Source organism: Pieris rapae, chromosome 11, assembly GCF_905147795.1.
Source record: "Pieris rapae chromosome 11, ilPieRapa1.1, whole genome shotgun sequence".
NCBI lineage: Eukaryota > Metazoa > Arthropoda > Insecta > Lepidoptera > Pieridae > Pieris > Pieris rapae.
In genome coordinates, this window is record NC_059519.1 from 721,895 (window position 1) to 734,353 (window position 12,459).

The 12,459-nt window shown below is 36.6% G+C and overlaps 2 protein-coding genes across 12 annotated transcripts in view; one reads left to right on the top strand and one right to left on the bottom strand.

Moving 5' to 3' along the window:
* Positions 1–77: 77 nt before the first annotated feature.
* LOC110991565 (late secretory pathway protein AVL9 homolog) lies at positions 78–5,015 on the top strand. Its single transcript, XM_022256945.2, has 7 exons — positions 78–262; positions 383–580; positions 654–870; positions 1,038–1,227; positions 1,636–2,324; positions 2,792–2,975; positions 3,610–5,015. Exons 1-7 carry the CDS (start codon positions 194–196, stop codon positions 3,998–4,000), a joined length of 1,938 nt encoding a protein of 645 aa, XP_022112637.2. The 5' UTR covers positions 78–193; the 3' UTR covers positions 4,001–5,015.
* Positions 5,016–5,061: 46 nt separating this feature from the next.
* LOC110991564 (kinase D-interacting substrate of 220 kDa B) overlaps positions 5,062–12,459 on the bottom strand; it is a 35,761-nt gene continuing 28,363 nt past the window's right edge. For 9 of the 11 annotated variants that reach the window (XM_045629947.1, XM_045629942.1, XM_045629948.1 and 6 more), the window contains exons 18-27: positions 12,242–12,407; positions 11,389–11,567; positions 10,958–11,058; positions 10,367–10,540; positions 9,537–9,701; positions 8,964–9,069; positions 8,230–8,327; positions 7,926–7,943; positions 7,410–7,500; positions 5,062–6,230 (exon numbers count right to left, since the gene is read on the bottom strand). In XM_045629947.1, coding sequence (XP_045485903.1) covers positions 5,302–6,230; positions 7,410–7,500; positions 7,926–7,943; positions 8,230–8,327; positions 8,964–9,069; positions 9,537–9,701; positions 10,367–10,540; positions 10,958–11,058; positions 11,389–11,567; positions 12,242–12,407 — 2,027 coding nt within the window. In that variant the 3' untranslated portion in view covers positions 5,062–5,301. The remainder of the gene's footprint in view (positions 6,231–7,409; positions 7,501–7,925; positions 7,944–8,229; positions 8,328–8,963; positions 9,070–9,536; positions 9,702–10,366; positions 10,541–10,957; positions 11,059–11,388; positions 11,568–12,241; positions 12,408–12,459) is intronic. The other 2 variants (XM_045629940.1, XM_045629941.1) reach the window with 2 other exon arrangements.

Below are 12,459 nucleotides of genomic sequence, written 5' to 3' on the forward strand. Positions count from 1 at the left end.
TATATAATAACTATATGATCTGTAGCTAGTTCATGTCAGGTTATAAGTCATTGTCATTTATTAAGTGTCATTCATGGCAATGCTAAAAAATGGGAAAATGAAATTTTTGGTTTTGTGTTGTTTTGTCTTTTGAATTGGCGAAAATTATATAAATTAATATGTTTACATTTTGATAAAATTTGAAACAACAAATATGGCATTCATTAACGAACCGGTGTTAAACATTATAGTAGTGGGTTTTCACCACAAAAAAGGATGCCAGGTAGGCGTTTCGTGCTAAAATCGATATCATAAAATTAATTTAAAATTAAAGAGAAAATTTTCATAAATTTTCTCTATAAGTTCATACTTCCAAAAAAATTAAATTTCGATTGTGTTTTAGGTAGAACACTGTTACCCTGAATTAGTTCCCGGGAGACCCTCGGAACTTCCACCTGCTTGGAGATATTTACCAGCATTGGCTTTACCCGATGGCTCACACAATTATCTCTCTGACACAATATTTTTTAACTTGCCAGATTTAAGTGACTCTTCAAGAACTGTTTACGGTGTATCATGTTTTCGACAAATTCCTGTTGAGGTATGTAGCAATATATTAGTATTTTCAAGATTTTTAATGCTTTTATTATATGGAACCCATTATAATGTTTTAGCAAGTTGTACAAAAAACTGAAGACATGACAAGAAGTTCTGTTCAGAAGAGTGTTTGTGTTATTTGTCGAGCACCTTTATTTGGTAGACTGGCAGTTAAAATGGAACTTGTTGTGAGGGCTTGGTTCCTGCAAGGTGATTTCTCCCAGACAAAGCTATTAGAAGATGCATATAATCACCTTAATAGTTGCCCTGTACAAATTGATCAATGTTTGGAAGGTATGTAAATAAATTTGCTATAATATGTTATATCAAAAAATTGTAATTATACTTGCCAATTTTAACTCAAATGAATTTCTAAAATACATATAGGAGACTTCTATGAAAGTAATTTTTTGGTAAATATTGAATTAATATTTATTTTGGTTGTAACTTTTGGATTACAGGTTTATCTGTACAAAAATTAATTGAAAATTGGAGGCACAAAGCACTTTTGCTATTCAAATTATTAATATTGAGTCGTAAAGTTGTCATATATGGATCTCCGGCTGGACAGCTTTCAACAGCCTTACTAACTGTAATTTCACTACTGCCTCGTTGTTTAGAATATGGGCTATCACAGTCGGCTAATGTTGTGTAAGTATTATGGCCTTTGTATATATTTCTCCCCTTATTTATATACACTACATCTCTTTAATTATTCAGAGATTATAGAGATTATTGTTATAAAAGTCATATTTATATATAAATATTATATGCCATATATTAGTAGTTGCTTTGTTGGTTTTGGTATAAAATAACTAATAATAGAAAAATTGTAATTTGAATAAATTGCAATAATATTAGAAACTAACATGTCACCTTTTATGTATTGTATTAATATTAATATGTAAAAATTAATATAAGTTTTTATAATGTATATCTAATTTTAAAGTGAAAACTTTATTTGTGACAAATATCTTATAATGACACTATATCTAGAATAAATCTAGTTAGTAGTCAGTGTAGAATAAGTCAGTTAAAAATATTATTTTTAAATTACAGACTATCGCGACCCCTTTCACCAGTAACAACAGCTATAGAAGTAAATTCTGAAGAATTTAATGCTCTAAATGCAAGTGTTTTTGGTAACAGTTTGGTTGAGGTACTGTCGCCAAAGGAAACTGGAAACCTTTTTGATGAAAAAGATAGAGTCAGCCGACAAAGTTTTGATGAAACCTTACTGGCAGATGTGCAAGAGTTACCTAGTAGAGAAAAATGTCACAGCATTGGTGAAAAGTATAAACCTCAAAAATGTGTGATTGAAGCTCAGCAAAGCCCCACAATGGCAAGAGACATGAGTGTAGATGGATTGTATAATTTGATAGGACAAATAGATCAGGCTGATTGTGGTTTTCCACTGCCATTGTTTGAAGATGGGTATCTCTGTTTGCCATATTTATCTCTGCAGTACTTAGACCTACTGTCAGATTCTGCCGTTCAAGGGTTTGTGGTTGGTGCTTCAAATGTGCTTTTTAAACAGAAGAGACAGTTGTTTGATGTTCTTGTGGAGTTGAATGAAATGCGTATTGAGACAGCAGATATTGCTCTGAGAAGGCAGCTTACCCTTGGCACCGAAGATCTTAGGTTTGCGGATCATGTGGTACGGCATGGTCCTACTCAAGGGGATGCATGGATAAGAGATCAGTTTGCCACCTACTTGATTTACCTTTTAAGGACATCATTGCTACCAGGTACAAAAATTGAGTTATTTTGTATGTTTTTATTTATAGTAAGAGTAGGATAAAGGTAATTTATTCTAGCTAATTAAGTTGGGTGTTTTGTATGGATGTTCATATGTTTACACTTTAGATAAATGTAACGCTTTGTTTGAAGCTGGGTAACAACTGACTTTAATTGTTTGAAATATGAACTTATAAATAAGATAATATTAGAGGTAGTGAGGCTGCACCATTGGATAAACAAAAAAATAACTGGACTTATAGAAAAGTTCATAATCTGACACTTATGGTATTGGATATAATAGGAAACGAGAATGTTATATAGAGGGCTAATATTGGGTTCAAGTGTACAATGTTTGGTTACATTTTGAAAATATGAACTAAACTATATATATATATATGTAGCTTACTAATGTTAGGTTACATAACTCACTTTTATACGGAGAAAGTTGAGTGACTTGTATATTTAATTCTTGCAGATGGAAGCAGAGAAATAGAATCATATAACTCCCAGTTCATGTCTGCATTCAAGGCGACGCATGCATATGATAAATGGCTAAAAAGTACTAATAATGGTGATGTTGAAGCTTTCATGAACTTGATTCCGATGCACCCCTTTGCTGGTCAACTTTCGGTGGCTGACATGAAGTTGAAATTTGCACAGTGAGTATTTAGAATATATACGCTTATATTTATTACTAGGCGTTTCAAAAGTTCAACTTTAGTTATTAGGGTCGGCTCGACCGATTTTGGTGAAATTGTGTGCATATCCATTATGTATTTTATGTATTTATTCCCCTAATAGTTCAGGGTGGTCCAAAACTCCAAACCTTAATTAATTTATAATTTTCTTGTTTTATAATACGGCATACAAAAATACATACATTCACTCTTCTACGATCAACCCCTATTTTTTTATTTGTTAAGTAAGAACTTGGTTTAGGTTTATATAGAGAAAATATCACAGAAAAACCTAAAACGTTTTCATTCGGAGCAGTCTTTGGGGTTACAGCAAAATGTTCCATGTTAATAGGTACAAAGTTCCGGGGGTCAGTTAGTTTGTATATTAAATGCCGTCAAGAGATCTTCGATCGTTAACATATGATTAAAGGAATATCTCTGACCATGTTTTTATTGAAGACAGTATCACTTACCTGGTTTTATTAAAGGAATGTGAGTTAATATAACAGTAATAGAGACTAGTTTTTTTTAACCATTAACTATGTGTATGTAAGGAAAGATGCAAGAAATAACTAATTTCAGTGTTTAATGATAATCTAATTGTAATTTAAATTAGCACCATGTCCACAACGGAGGGTGGCAGGAAAGTGAGCGCAGCCGTGGCCACCACCGGTCGGGCGGTTGCCACGACGTCTCGGGCCGTAGGCGGAGCCCTGTCCCAGGCCCGCGGAGCCCTATCCGGATGGTGGAGCTCGCTCACCACTCCGACACCGACGCCCCTCCATCTCTGCGACAGTTCAGACGAAAAACCCGCCGACTCTGAAGAAAAACCTGACAATTCCGGTGATGAGAAACCTGAGACTTCGCGCGATGATAAAATGCCTTCCGATGCCGAGGAAGCTCTGGAGGTCCAGGACAACAAGCGCCAGTGTGCTCCGTCGTCGGATCCGCCCGACAAAGTCATAGAAGACAACGCGGGTAACCTCAGCAAGATACAAGTTGTTTGAAGTGTGATATTGCCGACTCAATTTCCTCTAGGATCCATTATTTATTTTTATACTTCTAGTTTATTTTATGTACAGTTGTTATTCGTTTCGACTAAAAACGGTATTTTTATAATTTTAGTTAATCAATAGATTAGGATTCGTGTGCCACTTGTAAATAGGTCGATCGAATGTGTGATGTAGAAGTGAGATCTGAATTTATTAGCTCCGACAAATTATGTTTAGATTGTACTTAATTATTTTTATATCTAGACGTGAACGGTTTGAGAAGGACTTTTTACATTTCAAAGTATTGTGAATATACGCTTTGCTCTCCACTTGGATTCACTAAAGTTTTTTATTTATTTAAAGAATAACATAATATGTTATATTCACTCTTATGTGGAGACTGCCTTGAGACCCCGGCGTATGATTGTGAATTAATCATGTTTTTTCCTTGTTAAAAACTGCTGAACAATTCGCTAGGTTATATCTTCTATTAAACGGCTAAAGCGATAAACATATAATAGGATTTTGAAAAGGTATATCGTATATGCGCAGTATGAGCTAAAATGTTTCAATTAAGCTACAGGGAGGATTATATACGAATTTATCGGGCTTTGAAGGAATCCACTTCCCAATTGTAGGTATTGTTGAATAATGTAAGGCGTATATTTCATACATCCACGTGAAAAATGATCTCTTAATTAATATGTTTATGATAAACACGTAGTGCGGCTATTAATTTTACGTTAATCCGTTTCTTTATGTATATAGTTGCGTTATTTAGGTTTGTACTTAGTATTTATTTGTACAGCGATGCAGGCGGGTGTGATTTTGAATCGATATAACTGATTGCGACAGATTTCTTTTATGTCGCTCGTAAAGTGAAATAAACATGTCTTTCATAAAATCATTGCAATTTGATATATTTTCGAAAATACTGTTTTGCCATTAAATCTGTTGAAAATTGTATTTTTAATTCACCTCATTCATTTCCAGTTGTAGATCTGTATGTACAATAAAAATGTTAAGCATTTGAAAGTGTTTTATTTGTTCGGGCATTGAAGAAATTTCGCAGTGAATCGAATTGGGAATAATATTTATTTAAAATTACATTTAACAACTACATATAAGGCATATTAAATGCATCGGAGTCACGCGGATGTCTTTTAAGTACAGTAATTCATCATATACATAAATATTCTTAATCGTCGAATACGCCAAGGTATCTTCGGAATATCCAGCTAAATTTGCCAGAACTACGAATATTCTGCAGTCGAGTAAACCTCGATATTGAGTTTCGCTCGTTCCCTCGATCGCGCTCACACTGCCGAATCGGGCTCCTCCCAAGGCCAAGGGGGATCGGAATCCAGGGCGTCCTGTCTCCATAAGGCCCGGGATCCCTCCGTGGTCCCGTGCGAGAGAAGCCTCATATTGTACGGTTCGACCATATTAGATATCGACCCGTTGCTCTCTTCCCGCAACATATACGCCTTCTTCGGCGGACCGGAGCAACATTTAGTCTCCGGCAACAAATCGAACGCGGTTCCACCTTCTCGCGGGGACTCGAGCTCGGTCGTATCGGATCGCGGGGAGAAGTCCGAGCTGACCGTGAAGTCTTGGATGCTTCTATCGCCGCAATCGACGCCGAGCGACCTCTTGTAAGACGCCGTGGTCGCCGGGGACGACGGTTTCGAAGCGTCGACGTTCTCAGACTTGTCCAACGGCGAGGCGGCGCTGACCGTCGGCGACGAGACGAGCGGGACCGATTCGTCGTCGCTGGGCTCCTCCCGAGTCGGACTGCGTTCGCGAGAGCCCGAGTTGAGAGAAAAGAATTTCTCCCGGAGGCGCGTCAATCGTTCGGCGGAACCAACTTTTCGCAGAATATCGGCGGTGCGTCGCAAATTTCGCAACTTGAGATCGACGACCGGGGAACCGGTGCGAGTGGAGTCTTCGACGGATTTGGAGCGAGCGGCGAGGCGGTCGCCGGGCTCCGAGCTGTCGTCGGCCACGAGGAGGGAAGAGGGCCGGGAGCGAGCCGGGCGCTCCGTCGGCCGCGGTCTCGCGGTGAAGGTGATGTGGCCGTCGTCGGAGTCCTCCTCGTTTTCGACCTTGAAGGTGACCGCGGGGGGATCCCGGTCGCGCCGAGAGCGGAAGCTCGCGGGAGCGGGGCGGGGCGACGGCGCAGGGGCGGAGCTCCCCGCCCATGAGGCGCCTCGAGCGACGGACGACTTTGGCTCGCGCTCTTCGCCTGAAACCAACCCATACTTAATTCTGAACTCACCCACTTCACACGCTATACACGGCACCGGTTCCAATTAAATAAAACAACTAAATAATTTTTATAAGTTTATTTTTTCGAAATCGAATGGAATGATTGTTACGGATTACCACTACAATAGACTTGATATGTATGTGTACAGATGTAATGACAATTCTAGTGTAATAGCATCTATTCGCGGATTCTTACTCTAAAGTCATTCAATGATTAACAATCGTGAATGCTGTATATTGTTACAAAACTGTTAAAACAGAAAATATAAAAAACATCTCGATCGAGGTAATTAACTTACAATGGCACTCTGGAATCTGAAAATACATCTACAGTGTCGAAGTGCAATACGTGATACAGGTTTAATATCTTAAATATTCTGTAATTGTATACTCAAAGTATGATCAAGATCTCCCAAAACCTCTATCAGTATCTGGATCACATCCGTGAAAGATAAGCACAGCCATTTTAACAATTTCAACGAATACTTTGATAAGCTTAAAATTAATAGGAATGCTTCATTGCATAATTAAATGAAGCAGTGTTAACAGCTACTTACACTAAGCGTACATGCATTTTATTTATTACAAATTAAGTACTTAGAGTTAAAAGTACATTGAGACATTTACTCGAACAAAGATTTGTTAAAAATGTCTTAGTCTAAGCGATTTTGGAGTATTAATAGCCTTTTATCGCTCATACATGCGTTTTGGCACAGAATTTTTAGTCTTCAACCTTCAAATTATAAAAAAATGCTCTTTGCGTCGCCAGAATTTGCTTAAATTCGTTTGCTCAAGCTATTGAAAGCCAAATGTGTTAAAACTCAATAAAACTGTGTCAATTGAAGAAACGAATTAAGCAAAGCTAAAAATACCTTCCAGCCGTACATACAACCACTGTTCATAGGAAGACACTATCAGAGATGTCAACATCTCTGTCACTCCTCATAGGGAGACGGATAAGAGAAAGAGAGAAGAGTATATCGCAAATTCAGATGCTCCTATAGAAAGACGTCGTCCGAAATATTGACGATGACATCTCTGCGTAGCTCCTCCTCTGAGGAGGCTGCCGGGGGGGTTGGGGGGTTCGAGGGGGAAGAGGAAGACGAAGGGACGGGAGAGGGGGGATACTCGCGAATGGTCCGCAGCTGGGGCTCACCTGAAGGCGCCTCAGAGTGGAGCACGTCTTCCATCGCCTCTTCATTCAGGGTTTGCAGGGCGCCGCAAATCATCTGCTCTTCCAAGGTCACCTGGTTGAGGAGAATGGGATTAAAGCTAAATTAAATGTCTTTAATTTCGACGATGACTCAAATTAAATATATAATACTTATAAAAAATATTTTAACACTAAAAAATATTGATGAACGCGATTCTTTCGAACACGATGTTTTGAGTGGTTCTTAACTGACGTGGTCAGCGAAAGGCCTTGCTAACTGACGACTATGGCTAACATTCCAAATAAAAATCTAAATTACATCAGGTATTGAGAGAATTTGTTAAATAAAGTTTAGTGTTTTGGTTATATCTATAACTACAGAATTAAATAAATCAAACATTAACAAGCAAAACAAAATATTGTGTTTTTATGTAAGTTTGGTTCCTTATGAAAGAAAACGCTAATAATGTAGAGCTTTCTAATGACAGAAATGAAACTACTTTCAGCTAAAATAATCACCTGATATTCCGCGTAAGGCTGCAATTACAAAATTGGACTATATTATTAAGACAATAGAACCCAATTTTATATGTAAAATAAATGTACAACTTAATTAAATTATTGTAAGTACAATAATCTCTGCATACATTTTACCGCGTTATATGGAGGATTAGTGTATCCATTTTTCACATTTGGTCTTACAGAAATTGTATTTAAACGAGGTTTAGTTCTAAAAACCCCCACGAAGCGCTGTTCAAGATTTTCATACACAAAAACATTTTTATTAATATTGAATAATAAAATAAATAAATAATAACATTACCTGTTTCTCAACCACAGTTGGACGCGATCTTTGATGTTCCAAGACAGGTCGTGGCTTTATCACTTCCGTTTCCGTGTCACCGGATTTATCCGGAATTACTGAAAATCATTATTTACTCTGTTTTAGTTGGATTTCTATTAAATGAGAGAATTAGTGTTAGTGTGGACTCATTTTCCGCACTTAGACACCTATTTAGTCCTTTGTGTGTAGTGTCAAGTGATAAACGGTGGTAAGTGAAAAAATAGAACGCAAAGAACGTCCACTTAGTAGATAGTAGACTTTGAGTAGTGTTATTGGACACTTTTAGTTAATTTAGGTTAGACTTAAATTAGTTATGTTGCAAGTTGTGTGCCTCACCTCACCTCATTTGCAATCAAGTTGCAAGTGCAAGCTCATGCGTTCGTCTAAAGGATAAGGATGTGTGTAGGATTAAATTGTAAAAAATAGTGCTAATAGAAAGAAAATACTAATATTTTTATTATTATTATATTATTCAAGTTGAACAGTCTGTTTAAAAATTCAACACACTTGCACACACGTGTGACGTCATACATGCAAGTACTTGCATAATGGAAACGCGGCATCAAATTAAGCTATATCCTAACGTTGATGTCGCAACGAAGATTTTATTTAAAAAAATGCATTTCTATTGTGTCATGTGAGTACATAAAATAGTCTAAATACAGACATATTTCTACGTCTGCCAATTGAGGCAGATTTGATTGATTAAATACCTGACAATGCGGGGACTGTGGGGACGGGCATCGTAGCTTCCAGCTCTCGCAGATTGAGAATCAACATTTTGAACAACTCCCAGTCACCAAACGGTAACTCTAGCACCTGGAAATTATTCATTTTTAAAGAAACTCAAACGGTACATGATAAATAGCGTTTAAGTAATAAAACATGGGTTTAAAAAGCGTTACCGACTTATGTATTTGTAAATAATCATTAATTTACTAAAAAGTATTGATTTTATATGTCAGTCACGTGACACAAAATGATCACTTCCAACCGATGATGACGTGCATGCCTATTTTATTTCTTATACGGGTTTTGTTTACCAGCATCGTAGAGTCAGAGAGAGTTAGACCACCATCTTGGCTAGAAAGGCTTTGTTTTTAAAATAATAAATGTATTTTAATAACAATTAACAAGTGTCGTCCGCGTGCAGGGACATGAGGCTGATCATCTACTTGGCTATTAGATTTTATACAGATTAGATACAGAAATCTGAGACCCAGAGCTAAAAAAATGTAGATTCACTGATTTTTATGTTCAAGCTATAATAATAAGTTAATACATACTGGCCTGAGTTCAGCAAGCCGACAAACGGCCAGAACGAGACCGCAAACGTGATGTCTCTGGAGTGCGGCCGCGCACGTCACGCCCGAAGGGCCTAAAGCATCGCGTACGAGCGTACACACGCGCTCTACGCTCAACGTGGAAACGCGAATTGTTGATACGTCACCCTGGAAAACCAGAAATATTACTCGACTTGCTTAAGCTAACGCTGAATATTCTTAAAAGGAGATAAGAATATCACATAGCGTTACTTCATCTGCATCATGAGCACACCCCACCATACATACTCTCACTTACATCATCACACAACTCAGCCGAATTAGGTTTTACTTATTAATTTTTTATTGATTTTTGTGTATAAAATTAATGTTAGTTGTAGTATTACGATAAAAATAAATTAATAAAAATATCATTGGGAAACTATGTAGTTTGTTATAGATTTAAACATACTAATAAATTTACATTTATTTCCAGTTCAGTATTCACGGACGAGAAAAACAGGCAAGTAAGATAGTAAATATAACAGTAATTGTAAACAAAATCAAAGAAATTTAATTAATTATGGGGTAGAATAAGCACACTTTTAAATAAATAATTCATTGATGTTTTAAACAAAGTATAAATCTACAGAGTTCACACAAACAAGACCAGCGTTTGTGGTTCCGTGCGAGAATCCATAAAGTTTTAAATAAAATTTAATTTGTAATATAAGCACTAAGACTGCTTTGTTTAAGATAATAAATATGATGTGAAATAAATAAATATATGTATAATTAAATATTAATAACATTTACCATACAAAAGATTATATAATAAATAAGATGAACCGTACCAGCGCTGGAAAAGCAGTTCTGATCATCGCCGCTGGATTAGCACCGACAACAGGCATAAAAGGAGTGTGCTGTGCGGGGGGTTGGGCCGAAGTGGGCGGGGTCACAGACGTCGACGCCCATCCCGCCCACACCTGGTTCTGTTGCGGAGTTGGCGCTACCGGCTGCACTTTCTGCTAATAAATTATAAAAAAATGTAACCAGGATGCTCCCTTTTCTCGGAATAAATAATGTACGCTGGTTCCGTTGTCACGGGCCAGTATAGTAAAAGAAGTAATTCAAAAAACGATCAGACTTCTTAGTCTTCTAGCACTGGGCATTAACGCTGATGAGTCTTGTCTATCATGACTTCCAAGTTCATCTTTACTTATTGTAAAGAGTATATGTGGTAAGGTATACGGTTAAATTTGCTTCTACCAATCATTAATAAATCAAAATATCTGTCATCCTTTTTTGGCTGACACCGATTTAACTCAAACAATGATTTTTAAAGAAAATGTATTTTTCCTATGAATTATTTGCACTTTGTAAAACAAAATTTAATAACTACAGTTAATTTAAGTACACAGTTTATATAAGTTTTTTTTAATTACCTGTTTCCTATGAATAAGCTTCGAATGCGGTTGCTTCTGCAATGTGACAGTCGCTGCTCCAGAACCCAGGTCTTCGTCTATACCAGATTGCAAGTGCTCCTCTGAAATAAATAATAAATTTAACCACGTACCAACATTGGAAGAATTCAATAATTACAAATTAATGTGTTCAATGATAATTTTTCAGTATAAATATGTTTTAAGTTTTTTAATATAGCCATCAGACAAATTGAATCAAAATGTTTATACAATATTATGGCTTCTTAAAGTTTCAGAAATATATGCATTCATATATCTATGAAGATATATCAATAAATTGAAGATTTCTGTCTTCAACGTAAAAAATATGTGCTATTTTTCATACATTTCTGCCAACAAAAAACACAGAAAAAAGAATAAATTTTGGATGTCGAATGTTATTACGATCCCACCTTTGATAACCTTCTTGATGTAGGGATCCAGGTTGATGGTGAAGGGGAGGAATATCTTGAGGTCCGCCGCAGTGAGCGTTGCACGATGGAAGCTCAGAAACACTTCCAGCTTCCGCTCGTCACGATCCAACTCCAACAGATTACCAGCCTCACGAAGACCGCTTATCAGTGGTTTTACCCTGGTCATTTAAATGCCAAATGATAAAGAGAACTTTTCTTTTTTACATAAATTATTAAACATTTTAAATTAAATATTTCAAACTGTGAACCGTACCGGACCTTGGGCGGTTAAATTGTGATAAAACATATCTTATTTTTATTTAAATTACTTAAAGACCTATCCAGTCACTCCAAAAAAGTACATTGTTTATTACCATGTTTTGTCATCGTTTCTTAGAGTAGGGCGAATGAAAAAAAATGTCAATTCCACATTTTTTTTTGTTATATATATTATTTAGTATTTATTTATTTATTTATTTATTGGGAAACCAAACAGAGACATCCTTAATAAAAACAAAGTCAAAAATAAAACAATTACAAACACACTGGATGCATCCACAACAGGTTACACTTATATATGATAAAAAAAAAATACATGAACAACAAGACGAAAATTTATATAGAACGAGATTTTGAATATTATACATACGATATATTTTATAGCAAGCAAAGTAATCCATGTCAGAAAGAAACAATTGATAAAATTACATTAATTTAATGTTTTACATAAGTAATTGTTATTACGGGCTGGTGGCCTCAGTGCTCCAGATCTCTGCAGCCCACCCCGAGACACTGACACAGCATTGTGCTGGGACATACATGTGTCAGACTAAAAAAAATATTGCTTCCGTACTTATCATAGATATGCTTGAGCGAGGTGTTGTCGTCGATGTGTTCTTCGAAAGTCTCGTGATGGTAAATGATCCAGGAAGTGCGGAAAGGCCACTGCTCCGTGAGATTCACCCAAGAGGCCAGCTGGTACCAGTTGAACTCGATTTGGAAGGCCTTTAACAGACGACCTGAATACCAAACAATCTTAGTTAGACACTCTTAGCTTTTCTAATTTGCAAG